The sequence below is a fragment of the Mustela nigripes genome, chromosome 9 (assembly GCF_022355385.1).
Source record: "Mustela nigripes isolate SB6536 chromosome 9, MUSNIG.SB6536, whole genome shotgun sequence".
Lineage (NCBI taxonomy): Eukaryota > Metazoa > Chordata > Mammalia > Carnivora > Mustelidae > Mustela > Mustela nigripes.
The window spans coordinates 34,098,718-34,120,571 of record NC_081565.1 but is presented as its reverse complement, the minus strand read 5'-3'; the positions used below and the strand labels follow the sequence as shown (position 1 = coordinate 34,120,571).

Below are 21,854 nucleotides of genomic sequence, written 5' to 3'. Positions count from 1 at the left end.
AGATCTTGGTTTTTTAAAATACCATTCCCTGGGCCACCTGGGTGGCTCAGTGGGTTAAGCCTCTGTTTTCGGCTCAGGTCATGATCTCCGGGTGCTGGGATTGAGCCCTGCATCAGGCTCTCTGCTTGGCAGGGAGCCTGCTTCCCCCTCTTTGTCTGCTGCTCTGCCTACTTGTGATCTCTCTCTCTGTGTCAAATAAATAAAATATTTTTTTTTAAATACCACTCCCTACCAAAAGAAACCAGAATTCCTTGGAGAAAGGGGTGATTCAAGGGTTGGGACAGGGAAACTCCAAGACCAGTGGAATTACCTTGTGCCAGAAAGTAAGGACTTGTTCAAAAAAAGGATGTGGACATGCTAAAAGTACCCAGAAGCCAACTTAATGGGGTTCCCACCGGCTCAATCTGATAAAACTTGAACTTGAAAATAAATGATAGTAGCAGATTCTAATCTGTTGAATAAAATGGGAATCTACAAGTCTTGACTGATGTAAATAAATGAGTAAGTTGGTAGTGTGATGAACAGGGTCTTTATCTAGTTTTGAAGTATCTGCCCACAAAATAAGGGCCAGGTACAAAGGTTCTTTCTGCTGTAAAAACTTTATAGGGACAACTGGTGACGTCATTTGTTGAGTCCTGAAAGAAGACAATGTGGGTAGCAGAGATGAAAGGACCTGAGCTCTTGTCCTTCAAAAATACCCTGCTTCGAGTCCACGTTCTAGGGTCCTGCTTTGGCCTTTCTGCTGTCGTCACTGCCCTGATGTCACAGAACCCTTTCTGCGCAGGCGAGCTGCGGCGTATCAGAGAAGCCGGCAGAGGAGAGAACCCGGGCCCCCACCGCCTCTCCCAGCGGAGGGGCGGGGCGAAGAGTGGGCGGAGATGGCACGCCTCCGTGCTCTGGGGAAGAGGGAAAAGGGCGGTGTCGGGTGGGGCGGGGCCACGCCGTCTCCGCACGCGCAGGGCGGGGCTGATGAGGCCACGCCTCTTCCGCCTCGCCGTTCTGCCACAGCGCGTGGAGGGTTGACAGGCCCCGGGCCGGGTCTGTCTAAACTCGCGGCGTCGGAACTGGCAAGATGGCGGCTGAGGTGTTGCCGAGTGCGAGGTGGCTGTACTGTGGGGATCCCGTCGAGAGCCAGAGAGCAGTACTGGGTAAAGACTGCGGAGCCGGAGCAGAGTTCCCCGGAACTCCCTCCCTTTGGGTCTGGATGCCTCTACAGGCCTCCTGCCTCTGTCTTGCCCCTTTTCCAGCTGCGCCAAGACCCCCTCCAGTCTCCTCCACACCTTGGGACTTGGCCAGGGCTCCTTTGTCATCCCACCAGCTTTCTGTCACCACCTCCCAGCTGGATGAGGACATTCCCAGACACCCTCCTCCCCAGGGCTGTACTAGTCACCCCGTCACTCACTCGCACCTGCCCAGCTTCATTCTCCACCAGGCAGAGATTTCCCCGTTTCTCTAGGTCTGGGCCAGGCCTCAGCTCCATTCCCCTAGTTATTTCCTTCCGTCCGTCGCAGCCCTTTGGCAGCAGTGGCTTCACTTCCCCATCACGTCTTCCCAGCTGAACCAGGACCTCCTTCAGTCCCTATTTAGGTCAGGACCTGGACTTCCTTACCATTCCCATTCCTTCAGTCACTCCCTCCCAATAAACAGCCCAGCTCCTCCCTACCATATACCGTGGGTCCATCTACTCTCATCTCATTCTTGGGCTGCCATCTTACAGTCCAGTTCTCCAATGGGAAGTTGCAGAATCCAGGCAACATGCGTTTTACTTTGTACAAGAGCAGTGACTCCACAAACCCCAGGAAGAAGAGTCAGCGCATCCTGGTAAGTGCTGCAGTAACCAGCTGTCTCCCCTGGGCTGGTCTTGGCCCAGAGGGCCCTGGGTGTGGATGGATGCAGGAGGGAGGGAGGGGAGTGGAGGGATAGCAGATGAGCCTTTAAAGAACTCCTGTGAGTCCCCAGCAGGTTAGGGTATGGGATAGGCTCCATTCAGTTACATACTTTTGGTGAAGTGGTGCCCTTTCCTTGATTTGTTCGTTCAGCAAGCTTTTATTGAGCCCCCACTGTGGCCCGGTGCTGTAAGGTGCAAAGGGAACCGCTGAATCGCACCGGGCCACACTCCGGAGGAGCTCTTACTCTAGAGCAGGGTTTCTCAGCCTCAGCACTATTGTCCTTCTGACCGAGAGAATTCTCTGTTGTGGGCCAGACTGGTGCCTCACAGGATGTTCAGCACCTCTTCTTTGTGACACCTAGAATGTCACACGTTCCCAGATGCCCCCCAAGGGGATTTGCTGGGTTCAAAATGGCTGCTTTAGAGAGGTGAGAACTGGTTTTAAGCTCAGCAACTCATACAAGCAGACAAGCCAAGAGCTGAGGGAGGGAAGGTGAGTTTGAAGAAGTCTCCGCTTTCCAGTAGGCCTTCCTGGGGGAGGGACGCGGCAGAGCTGAGCTCTGAAGGATGGAGGACGGTTTGACAGCTGAGGTTTCGCAGTCCAAGTGAAGAGAGTAGCAAGGATAAACACAGGGAAGCAGGAAAGCTTGGCTGTGATTGAGATGGTGAATCGCCAGTTGGCGTAGTGCAGCCAGCGTGGATGGGAGCAGTCATGGGAGAGATGGGCGAAGAAATTCAGGAAGGGCTTGGACTTTGGGTCCAGGAGGTAGTTGACAGAACCGTTTTTTTGTTTTGTTTTGTTTTAAAGATTTTATTTATTTATTTGACAGACAGAGATCACAAGTAGGCAGAGAGGCAGGCAGAGAGCGAGAGAGGAGGAAGCAGGCTCCCTGCCAAGCAAAGAGCCTGATATTGGGCTCGATCCCAGGACCCTGGGATCATGACCTGAGCCGAAGGCAGAGGCTTTAACCCACTGAGCCACCCAGGCATCCCAACAGAACTGTTTTATTGCAAACCTCTAAGTGCTGGGAGCTGAGGACCTCTCTCCTAAGGCCTGAGGTACAGCTCCCCCAAGAACTTTTAAAACCAGCTAGAACCCAGCATTATCTGGGCCTTCCCTTTCAAAAGTCCTCTTGCCTTTCTCCCAGAGATGCCCCAGATTCACTTGGAGAGCGGGGCTGGATCATCTCCCAGAGGCTCTCTAGGTTTTTTGTTTGTTTTGTTTTTTTAAAGATTTTATTTATTTATTTGACAGAGATCACAAGTAGGCAGAGAGGCAGACAGAGATAGAGAGGAGGAAGCAGGCTCCCAGCTGAGCAGAGAGCCCGATGCGGGGCTCAATCCCAGGACCCTGGGATCATGACCCGAGCCGAATTAGAGGCTTTAACCCACTGAGCCACCCAGGCTCTCTAGTTCTAATCCACTTCGGTTTGGATTCTAAAGCTTTTGCCAATGTGGGAAGAGGGGACAAGATGCGTAATACGTTTCAACATTGGTTCTAGTGGTGCTTTTTCCCTTTTCATTTTAGGCTGCTGAAACAGACAGACTGTCCTACGTAGGAAACAATTTTGGGACTGGAGCTCTCAAGTGCAACACTCTGTGCAGGTAGGAGAAGGGATGGGAGAAGGGGAGGAGAGTGATGGTGAGCCTGGCACTGCTGGTTTTGGTCTTTATTTTAGGGGTAGTGGGGGAAATCTGGAGAGGTTTACCATGTCCTGTGTTCCCAGAATCAGGGGCCTTCACACCAGCATGCGGACATGCCTGAAAAGAAAAAAATGAGTTACATTTGTAGGATTTCCTAAAATCTCATTTATTTGTAGTTTTCTTTAAGATGATTTTTTAGGGGGCACCTGAGTGGGTCAGTGGGTTGGTCCTCTGCCTTTGCTTGGGTCTTGATCCCAGGGTCCTGGGAACGAGCCCCACATCGAGCTGTCTGCTCAAGCAGGGAGCCTGCTTCCCCCTCTCTCTCTGCCTGCCTCTCTGCCTACTTGTGATCTCTCTGTCAAATAAAGAAAAATCTTTTAAAAAAAAAAGATAATTTTTTAGGGGTGCCTGCCTGGCTCAGTCAGTGTGAGCATCCAACTCTTGATCTCAGGGCTGTGAGTTTGAGTCCCACATTGGGAGCAGAGATTATTATTATTTTTTAAAAAGATTTTATTTATTTATTTGATAGACAGAGATCACAAGTAGGCAGAGAGACAGGCAGAGAGAGAGAGAAGAGGATACAGGCTCCCCACTGAGCAGAGAGCCTGACACGGGGCTCGATCCCAGTACCCTGGGATCATGACCCGAGCCAAAGGCAGAGGCTTTAACCCACTGAGCCACCCAGGCGCCCCGGGAGCAGAGATTACTTAAAAAAATTCTGAATAATAAACATTTTAATTGAGACATAATATAACATGACATTAGTTTCAGGTGTACAGCATAACCATTAGTTATTCATATATGTTGCAAAATGGTCATCACAATAAGCAGTTATCCATTACCACACAGAGTCTATTTTTTCTTATGATGAGAACTTTTAAGATTTATTCTCTTAGCAACTTTCACATATGTAATATTGTTAACTTTCACATATATGATATTATTCATTTATATATAATAAATATATATATAATATAATATTGTTAAATACAGTATTGTTAATTACATCCCCTTATTTATTTTGAACTGAAAGTACCTTTTGATCACCTTCATCACTTTGCAATATTCTTTATAACTGTTTGGTTCCCAAAAGGCGGCCTAATTAATAGACCAAAGCTTGCCAGAAGTTTCTGCTGGAACTAACAGGAAAAGGACCTGGTAGTGTCAAAGGCTCCAGGGTTTCCATACAGCCCTGCCACTGATCACCTGCTTTGGGCAACTCTGCCTTCCCTAAGCCCCAGGCTCCCCATCGGTGCAGTGATGATTGTCCACCCCAGCAGCCTGTGACTGTCAGGCACTGGTGTAACGCAGACAGTGTCCCTCTCATAGTACCCAGCAGTGAACCACAAAACAGACCCTTTCAAAGCCCCCATGGAACCACCCTGATAGAAGTCAGATTAATTTGTATATACTTAAAACTGTTTTAACACCACATCATGCCTTTCCAAAGATTCTCTAGTTCAGACTTGTCTCCCCATAATTCCCAAAGTTTTACTTGTCTTTGCCTCCATAAAATTTATGTGTGCAATAAATGTTAGTGTAATTCTAGATTCTTATATTTAAAAACCCCAAAGGGTTTCCCACTACGGCAGTGAGCCCAAGTATAATTGACTACCAGAATCACCTCGGAGCTTTTTTTTTCCCCTCTTTTTCCTTCCAGAACCACCTCGTGAGCTCCCTCATTCATTCTCTTCTTTCCCTCTCATGCTACGAATTGCTGCTGTAGGGGATTACTGTTCCTCAGCAGCAAGTGGTGTGTTCCTCAAGTGTATTGATTGGGGCAGAAGGACCAGTGAGAACTTTTAAATAGGAAAAAGGAAGTTGTATAAGCAGTATGTTTGAATAACCGATTGTCACTGATATTATTTCTACTTTATTCAGGCACTTTGTGGGAATTCTGAACAAGACTTCTGGCCAGATGGAGGTGTATGATGCTGAGTTGTTCAACATGCAGCCACTGTTTTCAGGTAGGGCCCAGTCATGAAGGCTCACAAAAACACTGCATGTTTTAGGTTTGTTAGATGAGTTAGTTTTTGATTTGTAAAACATATTTTGTAGTTATTTTTTAAAGGGTGCCTTCCTGCAAATATTTACTGGTGGCTTACTATGCTCCAGGCACAAGTTAGGGGTTGGAGACATCGCAAAACAGTCACAGGTCCTGTCTGTACAGCATTTACAGATTTGAGATCAGAAAATAGTCTTCTGGAAGCAATCTCATTCTTGATCTCCTAAAGCACTTTTCTCTTGACTGCTGTGATGCAGTGACCCCTTACACGTGGCTTTCTCTGTTGTGTGCATCTGCTTACCTTTTCAATGATGTTTTAGTCACTTTTGTATCTCCCTAGCTGCTCAATACATATTTCAGTGAATCAAAAAAAAGGTGTTTTGTTTTGTTTTTTTTAGATTTTATTTATTTATTTGGCAGACAGAGATCACAAGTAGTCAGAGAGGCAGGCAGAGAGAGAGAGGAGGAAGCAGGCTCCCTGCCAAGCAGAGAGCCCGATGCGGGGCTCGATCCCAGGATCCTGGGATCATGACCTGAGCCGAAGGCAGAGGCTTTAACCCACTGAGCCACCCAGGCGCCCCCCACAAAAAATGTTTTAGTTAAAGCTGCTTGAACAGGTAAACCTGACGATTCACAGACCTGTACCCCTGGGGCTAATAATTAATTATATGTTAATTTTTTTAAAAAACTACTTGAACAGTGATCAGAGCAGAATATTGGAGGGCATGTCTGATATTTTTTTCATTCAAAGGCCTTTCTTAACCCTTTGCTGTTCTAGTTGGAGTAGAGGTCTTAGGGTCTCTATCAGGTGATGGAAGTTACTTACAAGTTGGATAGTAATTTTCATGTTGATGAGAAGTCTCTATACTTTCTGTTTAGGAGAGAATCCATTTTTCCCCTAATTCAGTGGGAGAGCTTGTACTGCTTCTCTGCTTTGGCATCTGAGAATGCTCAGGTAGAGTGGAATCTTCCAGAATGATAGGTCAGAGGGTCAGACCCAAGGAACTCCTGTTCCCTAAACCTTAAATACTGAGAACCACAGTGGGGTGGGGGGTGTGGATGAGGAAGGATTGTTTATTGTCATGGTAGATCTACCTAATACCTTCTGAGGTAGTAATTCAGCTTTATTCCCTCAGCGCAATGGTGCCAGTCCTTTTAAGAATCTCAAAGACATGGACCTACTTCCCGGAAACTTATATAATATTTAAGAACATATATATGAGATTTTGCATATGATTGTAAAGGGCTCTTGAGTCCTGAAACCCATCTGTGACTTTCCTAGGGGTCCAGAATCTATAGGTTAAGAATTCCTTGCTTTTTTAATACAACTACATTTAAATTAATTCTCCAAATCCTTTTCTGACTTCTAAGGAGGCAGAGGAAATTATTCATTAACCTGTTGATCAAACAGATTTTTGTTTTTACATGTAAAAAAATTGTAAGTAATGGTTTATTTTAGCGAGCATAAATATATACACATACATACACAAATGCAACATTATTGATCCTTACTATGTACTAGGCACTGTTCTAAGCACTTTCAGTGCATGTCATCATTTACTTCATGTAATAACCCTCTGGTGGTTTTATTGATGATGAAACTGGCACAGTTTGAAGGGGACATACTGCTGATATATATATGTATGTTATAATACAATATAATATAACTTATGTTATAATTATAATATCTTAGTACAAATAGTATAATTATATATTAGTAATAATATAATTATACAACTGTAATTATACATTATTAATATTAATATAATGTATATTATAATTACATTATGTTAAGTTATAATTATATTATATTATATATATATGTATATCTCATATATATGAACTGGCAGTGCAATTCAGATAAGGTCACTCTAGAGCTTATGCTCCTATCCACTACTGTGTCCTGCCCCTGTGTGAGTAGTTTATGGGAGATCAGAGAGAGCTTCATGTAAGTAACACATACCTCACATTTATATCTGCCTTTAGGTCTTTTGTAAGGAAGGCAAAACTATTTACTGGAAAGAGCTGAGGACTTGATTTCTAATCCTGTCTAGGCCACTGCCTAGTGAACTGACCTGGGACACATCATTTCATTGGGAGGCTTTTTCCTTATTTGTAAAACGAAGAGGTTGGATTAGATGACCTTTCATTTGACTCCTTAATTTATTCTCCATATCCTCTAACTGTATACTAAAGGCACAGACTAAATGTTCACAGAATCCATCATGTTAAACTCTGGGAAATCCTGCAGTAAAGAAATCTGATTTTCTTAGTTTCACCCTGAAGTAAATATTAATCACTGTTATAATCCGTGGTTCTTACAGCTTGCTTTTTATCCCCCTCTCTGTTTTTGCTTGTTTTGTGTTTTGACAGATGAATCAATTGAGAGTGAATTGACACAAGAGAGTCAGACCAAAAGTTTTAGAGAAAAGGTAAGTGTGACAGAACTGAGACATGGGAGCTGAAGCACGTTCCTTCTAGGACCGTGTTTCTCCATGCAAAATGAGCTGGCTGAGCAGAGGGCTGCTCCCAGCTCATTGGGTCTGTGGTTCCCCAGATAGTCTACCTGCAGAGACCTCTCAGCCTCACGGAGCACTGTCATTCCGTCTGGGGCAGCTAGACACAGCTCCATGCCGGTGTTCAGAACTGGGTCACTGGGCTGACATAGGTGTAGTGTAACACTTGATTTTGGATTTAATGCAAGTTGCAGAAAATACTGGTTGTAGCCTGGAAGCTCTCACATTAAAATAAAGTAAACTTCAGGATTTACAGCGTGGGTGATCTCACCCCAGATGGCAAGTCAGCTGAGGCTTCAGCACTGCCTGGAGCACTGTATTGAGAAGGACGTGAGACTGTCCTCAGGCTCAGTGGGAGAGAGTGAGTGATAAGCAACATCTGCTGTGAGTGTAGGGCTGGAAGATGGTAGGCTGTGCGTGGAATTTACCAATCCTCAGTCTAGTCCAGGCTTTCGCCATGCAAATGGACACCATTGATTTATAAATAGCCCATGACAGTTTACAAAGCGAGTACTTGGATCTGTTAATACAAGCCTTTGCGATAGAAAGGTATGAGTCCCCCCAGTTCACAGGTGAGGGAGTCCTGGCTCAGAAAGGTGGAGAGTTTCCCCACAGTCACACAGCTAGGAGCAGTAGTGCCCAGCCTGTCCCCAGACAAACCAGATTTGTCGCTGCACAGATGGATTCTTGTATCGAAGCCTTTGGAACCACCAAACAGAAGCGGGCTTTGAACTCCAGAAGAATGAACAAAGTTGGCAGTGAATCTCTCAACTGTGCAGTCGCTAAAGCTGCGGAGAATATTATTGATGCAAAGGGTGTGACCGGTAAGCGGCTGGGACTCGGGATAAGAGTCTGCCCACAGAGCCTGCTTCCTCTTCTCTTGAGATCTTTTACCTGCCCCACAGATGGAAATAATGGGCATCAGGGCTGGATTCCTTCCTGCCTTTCCCTGCGTGCCTCCTTGGGGAACAGACTCTGGATATAGTAAGACACGTCTGCCTGTAGGGAGGTCACAGTCAGGTAGAGGAGACCAGTGCAGGGACGGGTGTGTGTGCGCTGTGTCTTGGGCACCAGGGTTCCAGTTGGCAGGGTGCAGAGGGAGAAGACCTCGGTCTCGGGGTGGTCACAGGGAGGTTTGGGGCAAGAAAACTGGTGTGAGGATGATGAACTGAGACAGTGCTTCACTATGGGATCAGCGGATCTTTTTCTATTCCTAAACTAATGAGCAGCTTGAGCATTTAATTACATTATTTAAAAATGTATTTATTGCTCAGATGCATTGTAAGAACATAAAAGAAAGTTTACATAAGAGCAGTTTTTCTATTAAAATGGGATTTTAGGGGCGCCTGAGTGGCTCAGTGGTTAGGCCTCTGCTTTTGGCTCAGGTCATGATCTCTAGTCCTGGGATCGAGCTCTGAATCGGGCTCTCTGCTCAGCAGGGAGCCTACTTCCCCCTCTCTCTCTCTCTGCCTGCCTCTCTGCCTACTTGTGATCTCTCTCTGTCAAATAAATAAATAAAACCTTTAAAAAAATAAGTAAAGTAAAACGGGATTTTAGGGGTGCCTGGATGATTCATTTCGTTAAGTGGATGACTCTTGATCTCAGCTCAGGTCTTCATCTCAGGGTTGTGAGTTCAAGCCCTGTGCTAGGCTCTTATGCTGGGCGAGGAGCCTACCTAAAAATAAATAATAAAATAAAATAAAATGGAATTTTAGTAGTTTTTGACAATCTTTTTAAACCCTGAGATTATATAAATATTTCCCTATGTTTTCTTTCAGTATTTTCACAATTTTACTTTTAACATTTAAATCTTAATGAAGTCTTTTTGGCATATGGTACAGACCTAATTTTATATCTTCCAAAGGATTAGCCAGCTATCCCCAGCTCCTTTTTTGGTAGATGATTTAAAAAGTCATCCTTTTCACTTGAGCACATTCTGTCTGTTCTGTTCAGTTGTCCTTTCTGTTCCTAGGGCAGCACCAGGCTCTGGATTTCAGTAGCCTCATCTTCCAGCTTGTTTTCTGATGGGACAAATTCCTCCATCCCTCCTTATTTTTGACAAACATTGGTTAGAGTAGCATGCCTTTTTTTTCCCAGGTGATCTTAAGAATTACTTTGTCGGGCGCCTGGGTGGCTCAGTGGGTTAAGCCGCTGCCTTCGGCTCAGGTCATGATCTCAGGGTCCTGGGATCAAGTCCCGCGTCGGGCTCTCTGCTCGGCGGGGAGCCTGTTTCCTCCTCCTCTCTCTCTCTGCCTGCCTCTCTACCTACTTGTGATCTCTCTCTGTCAAATAAATAAATAAAATCTTTATTAAAAAAAAAAAAATTACTTTGTCAAATTGCCTCAAAATTCCATTGAGAATAATATGGAGAGAATCAACATCTTCTTTACAATATTATATTTTCTTATCTGGAACATAGAAGTATGTGTCTCTACTTATTTGAAAGCATAAATAAACTTTTGAATTTTTTTGTTCAGTTGACTCTCAGCTGTCAAAGGACATTTAAAAAGAAAAGAAAAAGGAGCACCTGGGTGGCTCAGTTGGTTGAGCATCATGATTTAAGCCCAGGTCATGACCCCATGATCCTTGTATCGAGCCCCACATGGGTCCCTGCTCAGTGGGGAGTCTGCTTCTCCCTCTCCCTCTGCCCTTTCCCCTACCTGTGCTCTGTCTCCCAAATAAATAAAATAAAATAAAAACAGGGGCACCTGGGTGGCTCAGTCATTGGGCATCTGCCATCACCTTGGGTCATGATCCCAGAGTCCTGGGATTGAGCCCAGCATCCGTCTCCCTGCTCCATGGGAAGCCTGCTTCGCCCTCTCCCACTCTCCCTGCTTCTGTTCCCTCTCTCGCTGTTGTCTATGTCAAATAAATAGATAGAATCTTTAAAAAAAAAAAAAAAAACCCATGGGGTGCCTGAGTGGCTCAGTGGGTTAAGCCTCCGCTTTCAGCTCAGGTCATGATCTCAGGGTCCTGGGATCAAGCCCCACATTGGGCTCTCTGCTCAGCAGGGAGCCTGCTTCTCCCTCTCTCTGCCTGCCTCTCTGCCTACTTATGATCTCTCTCTGTCAAATAAATGAATAATATCTTTTAAAAAAAAACACATCTTAAAAAACAAAAGAATTCACTCATTTCTCATCATTTTACCAGATGAACTATTAGAATGTTCCTGTATTCCTCTTTCCATGTTTATATGGACTTGCTTAATTCTTTTTTTAATACAATTTTTTTCTTTCTTAAATTTTTAAAATTTATTTGACAGAGAGAGACAACAGTGAGAGAGGGAACATAAGCAAGGGGAGTGGGAGAGGGTGAAGCAGGCTTTCTGCTGAGCAGGGAGCCCAGTATGGGGCTCGATCCCAGGCCCCTGGGATCATGACCAGAGCTGAAGGCAGGCACTCAATGACTGAGCCACACAGATGCCCAAATAATTCTTTTTTTTTTTTTTTTTAACAATTTCATTTATTTATTAGAGAGAGAGGGACAGCACAAGCAGGGGAAGCAGCAGGCAGAGAGAAGCAGGCTTCCTGCTGAGCAGGGAGCCCGATATGAGGCCCAATCCTAGGACCCTGGGATCATGACCCAGGCTGAAGTCAGATACTTAACTGACTGAGCCACCCAGGCACCCTGGCTTACTTAGTCCTTATGTGGTTTTTCTTATAGGGTCGTTCACGGTTTTATATTTTGATTTTTCGTTTTTACTCACAGTTTGTGGGGTTTTCTAGACGTTAAGCCATGGATGGCTCTCTTCCTCACTTTTAGCTTCTCTTATATTGTAAATATTTATTAGCTCACCTGTCCCTGCCAGCTATTGTGTGGGCTGCTTGAGGGGAGCCGTGCTGCGTGTGCCTTCTCCAGGGCCTGGTTAGGTTTGTGTTATGAGTGGATGTCAGCCTGGTCAAGCCGCATTGGCAGAAGCATCCCGATTGGGAGTTTCTGGGCCAATTAATCTTGAGTACATGAGTTATAGAGTACTGGGGAGCCTGAACCCAAACAGCATGATACAGCACCATCTCTTCCTTTATTGAAAAGCTCTGGTCAATGACGCCATCCATGACGACCTGCAGGATGATTCCCTCTACCTTCCTCCCTGCCACGCTGATGCCGCCAAGCCTGAAGACGTGTATAAGTTTGAAGACCGTATCCTTGTTGCAGTAGAAATGCTGCTTTATTTCCCAAGTTGAGAGGCGCACACATGAGTGGGCAGACAGGCTCTCTGAGGACGTTGCTGGTCCCATCACGCTCACAGAAGTACTCGCCCTGGCGCCATTGCTGGGAAGTCAGCTAGACTTCCTCACCAGCTCTGGGACCGGCCCTCAGCCCCTGGGAGTCCAGCCCATTCCTCAGCAAAGTGCCAGATACCCTCAAGCTCAGCCTTGGCGGATGAGGGGGGCCCTCTCTGTGGGTGGTCAAAATAAGACTTTCACATCAGCCCTAAGTCTAGGGCAAACGGATCTGTAAAAGGTAGAGCATAGAATTTTCCTACTGGTCAGTCTAGTCGGGGAAAATAACTGCAGTGGCTTTGTAATCAGCTGAGGAGGCAGAAAAGCCCTAGCAGGGAATGGACTCTGGGCTAGGAGTCTGGAGAACCGATTCCCTGCGCTCAGCCCCCTCATACTGTGTGGTCTTCCCCAGTCTGGGCCTCAACTTTCCCATCTCTAACATGGGGCCACTCTGAGGTGAGCAAGCTCGTTAGATGTTTCCTTTTTGGTCAGTTTATGATCTTGACCTGTCACTAGTTCTGTCCACTGCGGAGTATGAAGCTCTTCAGAGCCCCTCCGAAGCTTTCAGGAATGTCTCCTCAGAGGAAATACTGAAGATGATTGAAGAGAACAGGTACCCTGGGGTAGATGGAGTGTCTGAGGCAGTGATGTCAGAACACGACAGTAGTCAGACATGAAGCGGATCTTTAGGGATGTCCGTTGGTAGGGGTGTATGTCTTTTCAACATTTGAACATGAATGAGCCAGTGTTTTCTTGAAAATGTTTCAGGCCTCTGTCCCAAAGCTGTGGGTGGCATTCAGTGGGAAGAGAGGTAGCTTCTGAGTGCATGGCGCCTTTGGCTGAGCAGAGGGTGGTGAGGCCTTGTGGTGTGGGGCTTGGAGCCGGAGCTGGCCTGGTGTCCCCAGTGTTATGTTGACAGTGATTGTCCCTGGCAGGGCCCAGGTGCCAACCTGTGACTAGGTGCCAGTGGACACTTCATACATAAAGTCACTTTTTTTTTTTAAAGATTTTATTTATTTATTTGACAGAGATCACAAGTAGGCAGAGAAGCAGGCAGAGAGATAGAGGAGGAAGCAGGCTCCCCGCTGAGCAGAGAGCACAATTCGGGGCTCAATCCCAGGACCCTGAGATCATGACCTGAGCCAAAGGCAGAGGCTTTAACCCACTGAGCTACCCAGGCGCCCCATAAAGTCACTTTATACACAAGTCACTTTACACACTTTATACATAAAGTCAAATTTATGGGGGCACCCTGATGGCTCAGTTGGCTAAGGGTCTGACTCTTGATTTCAGCTCAGGTCACGATCTCAGGGTCGTGAGATCAAGCCCCCGCTTCCAACCCTGCACTTACCAGGGAGTCTGCTGCTTTCCCTCTCTCTCCCTCTGCCCTTCCCCCGTTTGTGTGCGTGCTCGCCCTCTAAAAGAAATAAATAAATCTTTTAAAAAAGTTAACTAATTTAAGTAGTGTGTATTTTAAAATACTCAGATTATCTCCCCTGTCTCCTTTAGTCCTTCAAGCAGCTTTTCTTTTATAATGACAGTGGAATTTTCTTACTTTTTGCGTTTTTTTCTTTTAATAATTTCATCTTGAGAAAATGAAAAATTGTCAACCCTGAGTTGGTTCCCAAGTTTTCAAGAGTGCTTTTTTTGGTTTTTGTTCCAAAGATACATGTGTAGAAAAGCTTATTCCTGGTTCTTGGTTGTCTTCGTGTAACTGTGGCTGCACAGCAGGTGCAGGAATGAGCTCTCGGGTGAGAGTCTGGAGAACAGAGTCCCTGAGCTCTGCCGGAGGTACTGCGTGATCTTTCCTCTCAGAGCCTCAGTTTTCTTATCTGTGAAATGAGGCTGCTGTAAGATGACCTTGAAGAGCCTTCTCACCTCTGAGTCCAGGATCCTCCCGGTGGTGGAACAGTACATAAAAATAACGGCTAACACTGAAGGAGCTCTTACGTGTGCCAAGTACTATTCTAAACACTCTCCTTGCATTGTCTCGTTCAATGCACCAAAAAATCCTAGGAGGAGGCTACTATCTTTATCCTAAATTTTTAGGCGGAGATGGTGTACAGAGATGTATAGAATATAGAGACTTGTCTAAGCCACTAAATGGCAGAGAGGGGGTTCAAACCCGGGCAGTCTAACTCAAGAGCCTGGGCCCCCAAGCACAACATCAGGATGGGGTGGACTGTCTGGCAGTCAACTGTGTTGGCGGACTGTGCCAAGTCTGTTCTGCTGCCTACGAATAAAGTTCTATTGGAACACAGCCGTGGCCATTCATTTGTGTATGATTAATGGCTGCTCTCGCACTACAGGGGCAGCTCTGAGTAGATGCAGTAGAGACCATAGGGCCCACAGAGGCTGGAATATTTATTGTCTAGCCCTTTAGTGCCCTAGCCCTGTGCTTGCCATGTTACAAGGAACATTAGCAGAATGTCCCTTCCTCGACTGTTGTGTATCAGCTGTGGCAGATGCCCGCTGTTTTCATTGTGAGAGCGGGAGTGGCTCCTGACAGCTGGTCTTAATTTTCCTCCCTTGCCCCCCGCACCGTCCTTCTTTTAGTCACTGCTCCTTTGTCATAGAAGCGTTGAAGTCTTTGCCATCAGATGAGGAGAGCCGAGACCGCCAGGCCCGATGCATATGGTTTCTGGACACGCTCATCAAATTTCGGGCACAGAAAGTGATTAAGCGGAAAAGTAAGTAGACATTTTATTCTAGTTATTTCCAGCCTGTTACTTGTCTCTTAGACCGGCTCTGATGAGAGAAGAAAATGCCTGTGCTTGTGCCAATCTTTAGTTCTGTGTAACGGGTTCCTGTGGGTGCCACCAGCATGCCGAGACGATTGCCCTGGCTCTTTCCTCATCTGAAAGTGGGGGCAGGCTGGGTTGTACGAGTGTTCAGAGCTCACATTGACTGCTCTTTCTTCTGCATTGGGAAAAGTATGTATCCAGTCAAATCAGATGAAAATTTTAAGAGACGGTTGGACAAATGTCAATCCTGTGGGGAGAAAAATCGGCTTTGTTCACATGAAGGCCAGTGGCAAGGGCTGTGTTGTGTCAGCTAATTTCCGACTGAGAAAGAAGAGAGTCCATTTCCCCCTGGTGATCTGTGTCACCTACAGTGAGGGCCACAGCAGGCGTGGGGGGGTGCCCCACAATCCTATCTCCCCCGAGTTGGAAAACCACCTGTGGTTTCAGGCCCAAGCTGGTGCTGTCTCATTACAGTGCTGGAGCTCCCAAGAGTTGTATGTTGTCGGTACTTGGCTGTTGCTCATTTGCATGTTCCAGTCGCCCTTCTTTCCCTCTCCCTGGGCTTTTGCCACAGTCTGTGTTGCATCTTATGAATTCTGTGACTTCAGGCCTCATCAGAGTCTGTTCCTCCTTCTCACCACTGCCCCGTCACAGATGTCTGTCACGCGCAGGCGGCCTGCAGGCTGAAGTATCTTGAGCACATTTGCATTGGCAGGTGGCTGTCCTGGTTCACGGGCCCCTGCTTCTCTTCCCACATGGTTCTGTTCCTTGTGGTGGCGCAGCTGTTGTCCTCTTGTCCCAGCTCACGGAGGAGGTGTGGTACGAGGGTTTGGAAATGCACAAACTCACCTTTGTGTTGCAGGTGCCCTGGGACCTGGAGTCCCCCACATCATCAACAGCAAACTGCTGAAGCACTTTACTTGCTTGACCTACAACAATGGCAGGTCAGTGCTTGATTTCCGGGGCTTGACTTCCGGGGCTTCTGCCTGTAGAGGAGAAAGCAGGCCGGAAGGGTTGGGCAGGGGCACTAGAGCATGCATTGGCTTCCTTGCCACAGACACTGCTGAGGGGAGCACTCATGGCCATTTGCCCGGGCCGGGGGTCAAGGTAGTTGAGGAAACCCTACATATTACATGCTTTGTGCCCCCTTGGAGAAGTTCCCGTGAGCAGCTCTAGGAAGTCCTGCCATGGAGACTTCTTTCGAGGAATCCTTCCTCATACCCCACAGAACCAGTGTTCCATGGGAAGGCAGTGGAGCAGAAAAGCATAGGCCAGTGTGATGAGTTTGGGGAAAGGACTCAGAGCAGCATATCTGGTGCTCTTTCCTGCCCTTGGCTCGGAATGTGTTTCCTGCTCTGAGTGTGCTTGGAAACATCAGCAACTGGGTTTGGGATGACTGTTTTCCCAGCAACCTAGCTGAGCAGTGGGGTCAGGCTCTGAGGGTCCGTCCTTACAACTGCAAGACTCTAACTCTGCCTGGGGAAAGTATACATGTGGCTTTCTTTGTCCCACCTGGAGGGGATGCTGGGTTGCCTCACTGCTCCACTGTGTGTGACGGCGTGGGCACCATGACAGGACCTCGAATGGTGCTCAACTTTCTTTTCTTCTCCCCAAGATGGGAAGACATCGCGTGTGTATGAGAACAGGCTTGGGTGTTTTTATTTTGCTCTCAGAATAGTCATCTCAAGCAATGTCTCTCCTTTACTGCCACTGCCTTTGCAGCCTGCGGAACTTGATTTCAGATTCTATGAAGGCAAAGATCACTGCATATGTCATCATACTTGCCTTGCACATAAGCAACTTCCAGATTGACCTGACAGTGTTACAGAGAGACTTGAAGCTCAGTGAGAGAAGGTGAGTGGCACGGAATTATAATCCCTGCGGGGGCTTGATGTATTTCTAGTACTACCGGAAAGCAGGATGTGCCATCGAGGGAACTGGGGATGTGTTGTATGGGCAGGATTTGGGACCAGGGGACAGTTGTCAGTGCCCGAGTGAGTAAACAGATGAGCAACCAGACATTTTGGAGTAAGCCTTGTCTTGTGAGGTGTAGTGTTAAGTCTGTGATGATCTCAGTGATTTCCCTACAAAACAACAGGAGAACCCTCAGTTAGAGAAGTCGGTGACTTTCCCAGGCTCACACAGCCAAGAAGGGGAATAGTTGGCCTTCAGGCCTGAGGCTTCCCATAGCATTCTGTCCCTGTATACACAAGCAATCTCGGAATTACTGTCACTGGGGAGAGGAGGCCTATATGGTCCAAGGGGTGGAGCCCAGGGCTGGGCGTTGTAAGAGAACCCAATCTCAGCTTAGCAAAAAGAACTTTCTCTGAGTCAGATGCAAGGGGCTGCCAGGCGCGGTGTGGGAAGCACAGTGGGTCTGCCATTTGCCAGGGACGTCACACAGCTTCTGTGACCCGGCAGCCCTGCTGAGCAGCAGGGACAGACTGGGAGGGTCCTGGAAGAGTTGGCAGAGTTGTGGTTTTGGGCCCTTTCCAGCCCTGCCAGGAGGAATTCAGACTAAGTAGGAGGCCGAACTTCCAGGATCATGAACTGCGAGTATGTTGGCCTCTGTCGGTGGTTTCGGGGCATCTGGCATCCAAGGCTGCCAGTGTTCCAGGAGAGCCTCTGAGAACACCTCTGTCTGGACTCTTGTAGCAGTCCCTGGCGGGATTCTCCTGAGGGCTGTCCATAGAAGGCATTCTCACAGGCAGTGAGTTTGAAAATAAAAGAGAAAAAAGGTACTTGGAGCCTGTAAAAGCTCTACCAAAATTCTAGCAAATGCTCGGTCCTGGTTATCAGAAGTAAACAGAGTTGTTAATGGTGTCAGGATAGCCTGGTTTTCCATCACATATATGGATATTTTCTAATGACGAGACATCAAATTGAAATTGTCTTTCTGATGACTCTGGATCTTGTTTCCTTCTCTGCTTTGCTCTGGGGGCCATGTTGGGGATTCTTCGTGGCCAGGAGCATGATGTGCTGCTCCCTCCTGTCAAGCCTCCCTGAGCAGACCTGAGGACGTTCTCCCCCATTTGTTCTGTGTTTGTTCCTTAGGATGATGGAGATCGCGAAAGCCATGAGACTGAAGATCTCTAAAAGAAGGGTGTCTCTAGCAGCTGGCAGGGAGGAGGATCACAAAATGGGCACCCTGTCCATCCCACTGCCTCCAGCCCAGACCTCGGAACGCCAGTCCAAGCGGAGGAGAATCACCTAGACGCTTGCTTTCTGCATGGAGCATTTTGGCCACACACAGCCACTACTTCTTTTCATTTCCATTTTTATTTTTAAAATGAAAAGAAAAAGAAGCCTTGCCTTGGCGTGGGTATGAAGCCAGAAGGCAGCATCTCAAGTTGTGCTGTGTACAGTGATGGCCCTGTTGGACTTGACCTCTCTTTGGTGCGGCTGTGATTGTGAATGGCAGCCAGTTCAGTGGGAGGGTGGGGCCTGGGGAGGTCAGAGTTGGCAGATCTTACCAGCTGCACCCTGGGGCACATCTAATGGATAATGTTAATAAAGAGAAATGTGAAGGGCCCCTGGAGTGCATAGTGAGGAGGTTACAGCCCAGCTGGGCTGGGAAGAGGCCTTAGGCATTAGTAGCTAAGCATGGGCCGCCCCGCCATGGGGCTGCCAAAGGGGCCCCGTGAACTTGAGGCTGCCATCAGAAGTGGAGCCAAATCAGAGGATGTGATCAGCCCCTTCGGTCGCTCTGCCTGGCTCAGGCCACACAGAGGCAGGGGGCAGCCCTGAAAGCTCCTTCCTGAGAGAAATGAATCAGAGTGAAGGATGGAAAACACATTATTCTAGCTCTCCTTCAAAGGGGGTTTAATGTGTGGACAGAAAGCTATAGGATTATGAAAGGCTGCACGTGTGGGAGTCAGGCGGCGGCCTCTGGAGCTGTGAGGTTTGAGGGCGCACAGCTGCAGCTGCTCCCTCAGGCAGGCGTGGACACCCACTGTTCCCCCACACTGCCGCTGGGCCTCCTGAGGCTGGTGACTGGGCCCCACAGTGCTGAGGGCAACCTCCCCTACTTTCAACACCCCATTTCCACTCTTGGGCTGCTCAGCACAAACAGCCCAAAGACCGGGAAGCTGGTCTCCATCTTGCTTCCTCCTGTGAACGTTTGACTGTCGAACAACCCAGGGTGAGGGGCGCCATCCCTTCGCAGAGTCAATCTTTATGTCGTTTTGACACCCCCACCCCCAACTTTGGTAAACAGTTAACACATACTTTGAATGTTACACGGATTACATCCTGTGTTCTTAAAGTAAGATAGAAAAAAGAAGATGGTAGGAAAATACAGTGCTTTTATTTATTGGAAAAAAAAACTTCACTTGTTCAGTGGGCCCATGCTGTTCAAGAGTCAGCCGTAATTTCATGATTTTCTACCAGGCACATGTGTGATTTCCCTAATTCGCAGGAGTAAATGAGTTTTATTTAAGAAGAAGAGAGAAGCTACTGGAGGATATTGTTGGGAGTGTCAGGGCATTGAGAGCAAGATGGGCGCATCGTTTATCTTGCAAATACCAGAGAGGTAGTGTTTTCATAAGGAAGAGTGGTCTTGGGTCCCTTCGTGTGAGTGTATTTATAGACGTTTTGGGGGAAGGAAATAGACTTCTTTTTTCTCTCCTGAACTTTTGAAGTTATTCTTTCTACTCCATTTGTAATTGAGCCCGTGGAGGTATTCTTACTTCTTCCTCTCTCAGGCACTGCGTCAGACCTAAAAATGTTAACTGGTGTAGGATGTGGGTTTTGCTAAAGTGACCTCCCTTGAAGTCTTCACGGGACTCTCTTGAGAGCTTAAAAAATGGGATCCTGAGGAAGAGCACCTTCCAAAATCTGTCTTGCTCTTCTGCCTGGTTTCACCCCTGTGCTCTGGCAACCCCGGATAACAGGTTAGAAACCAGCCTGGCATCATTGGGATCGAGGTCCCCATCAGCCCCAGGTAAGGGGCTCAGGGAGAGGCACGTGCATCAGGCGCTGTCTGTTGGAAAGGTTTATGTGGAGGCCAATCTGGCATCACCTTATCCTGGAGACATAATAGTCTGCAGAAAAAGAGATGAGAGCTGGGTAGAGTCTCTTTAAATATTGATAATAGTGATGCCTTTTGCCACACATCTCCAAAGATCTCAGAGCAGTGCAGACATTACCTCATCGTTAACTTTCAGTGTTCTTGGGTGAGAAGCTGATGGCGTATTATGGTCTCCATTTGGGGCAGAACGTAGCAAGCGCTTCAGATAGTGGAGCTGAAGTCAGGAGTGGTTCTGACCAGACACTGACTGATAAGATTCGAGACATTTTGGGTCAATATAATATTCTTCTACAGTTGTACATTTCACACACATGAACTTGCCTTCCTACATTTTGCTTCATGGCATTAATGAGGGTCTATTGTGAGCAAGGTGCAGTGCTAAGCACTGTCATTGGAGGTGAAGTTTAATCTCCTTATTCCCATGCTTTAGGCCTTCAGTGATTGGGCTTCTACCTGCCGGTCCCACCCTAAGTCCCTCAACCCTTGGTCTCCCACATTCCTCTTCCTGGTCTTCAGGGTTGCCTTGTGCTTTCTCCACTTCTGTGCACTTATCTGTGCCCTTCTCCCCAGCCCTGCTGGTGTCCCTGTCCTATCCTTCATGGCCTATCCCCTGCCCACAAAGCCTGCCCTGACACCACCTCACTGTATCCACAGCCGGATGTGAGCTCCAACACCAAATATGGCCAGCTCCTCTGCTGTGGCCCTTACTAATCTCTCCTTGGTATTTTTTTTTTAAAGATTTTATTTATTTGACAGTTATCACAAATAGGCAGAGAGGAGTAAGCAGGCTCCCTGCCAGGCAGAGAGCCTGATGCGGGGCTTGATTCCAGGACCCCGGGATCATAACCTGAGCCGAAGGCAGAGGCTTTAACCCACTGAGCCACCCAGGTGCCCCTCTCCTTGGTATTTTAGTGATTTCCTGCTCATCATGGACATTCATGACAACCAGAGATGGTCCGGTTCATCCTTGTGTCTCTCTTAGTGACTTGCCCCCATTAGATATGCAAGTATTCATTGGACAAAGGAGTGAAACTGGCGGGGGTGGGGGAGGTGCAGAGGACCAGGGGCAACGAAGGAACCCTGCTGGGCCTGCCCCCTCCTCTGGTGCTGATCCCTGAGGCTCCTGGTGGCCTACAGGCCTGGTCTGTCCTCTCAGCACCCACACCTTGTTCCACCCCATCCTTACGTTGAAAGTCATTCTCTCCATGGCATCTGGAGAAACGGGAGAAAAGAGAGACGGGAAGTGTTCTCGATCTTCGTGGACCTCTGTTGTGCAAGGCCTCCTCTGGCTGGAAGGGCTCTCTCCAGAGTCTTCTCCATTCCTGAGCCAGCTCCAGGCTGGGACCGCCACGTGCTCCACCTGTGGCAGGTTGTGCGAGGTTGGGCAGTTCATTTAATCTTCTCGTGGTGTCATTCCCCCATCTGTTGAGGGGGGATGATGTGTTTGAGGGTGACCTACCTCTGCGGGAGGCTTATCGACTTAATGCCAAGCTATTCACTCAGACCCGGCAGACCAGACTGGCCGGTGCAGACTCAGCGCTACAGCCTTGCACTGGCCCGTGGCCACCTCGGGACACCTCAGGTGTCACGTTCTCTGTGGCCCGTGGCCCAGTGGCAGCCAGGTTGCTGTCAGCGACGTGTAGGCTCTCCTCCCTGGGCCGGTTCAGGTGGCCGAGGTGGGGAGATGAGAGTGGCATCTGGAGGGCTTCTGGAGCTGTGCTGCTGAAGGGGGAGAAGCCAGACCCCCGTCGGGGGCACAGCTGGGGCTGCCCAGGATCCGCAGGAGAGGGGGTGCCGGGTCACTG

General features: G+C 47.7%; 1 protein-coding gene across 1 annotated transcript; it reads left to right on the top strand.

Annotated features, from left to right (window-relative positions):
* Positions 1-969: 969 nt before the first annotated feature.
* POLR1E (RNA polymerase I subunit E) lies at positions 970-19,651 on the top strand. The gene is made up of 12 exons (XM_059411290.1): positions 970-1,148; positions 1,718-1,821; positions 3,417-3,493; positions 5,414-5,499; positions 7,911-7,969; positions 8,733-8,877; positions 12,086-12,193; positions 12,793-12,889; positions 14,833-14,966; positions 15,883-15,964; positions 16,743-16,874; positions 18,075-19,651. Exons 1-12 carry the CDS (start codon positions 1,073-1,075, stop codon positions 18,232-18,234), a joined length of 1,260 nt encoding a protein of 419 aa, XP_059267273.1. The 5' UTR covers positions 970-1,072; the 3' UTR covers positions 18,235-19,651.
* Positions 19,652-21,854: the final 2,203 nt, after the last annotated feature.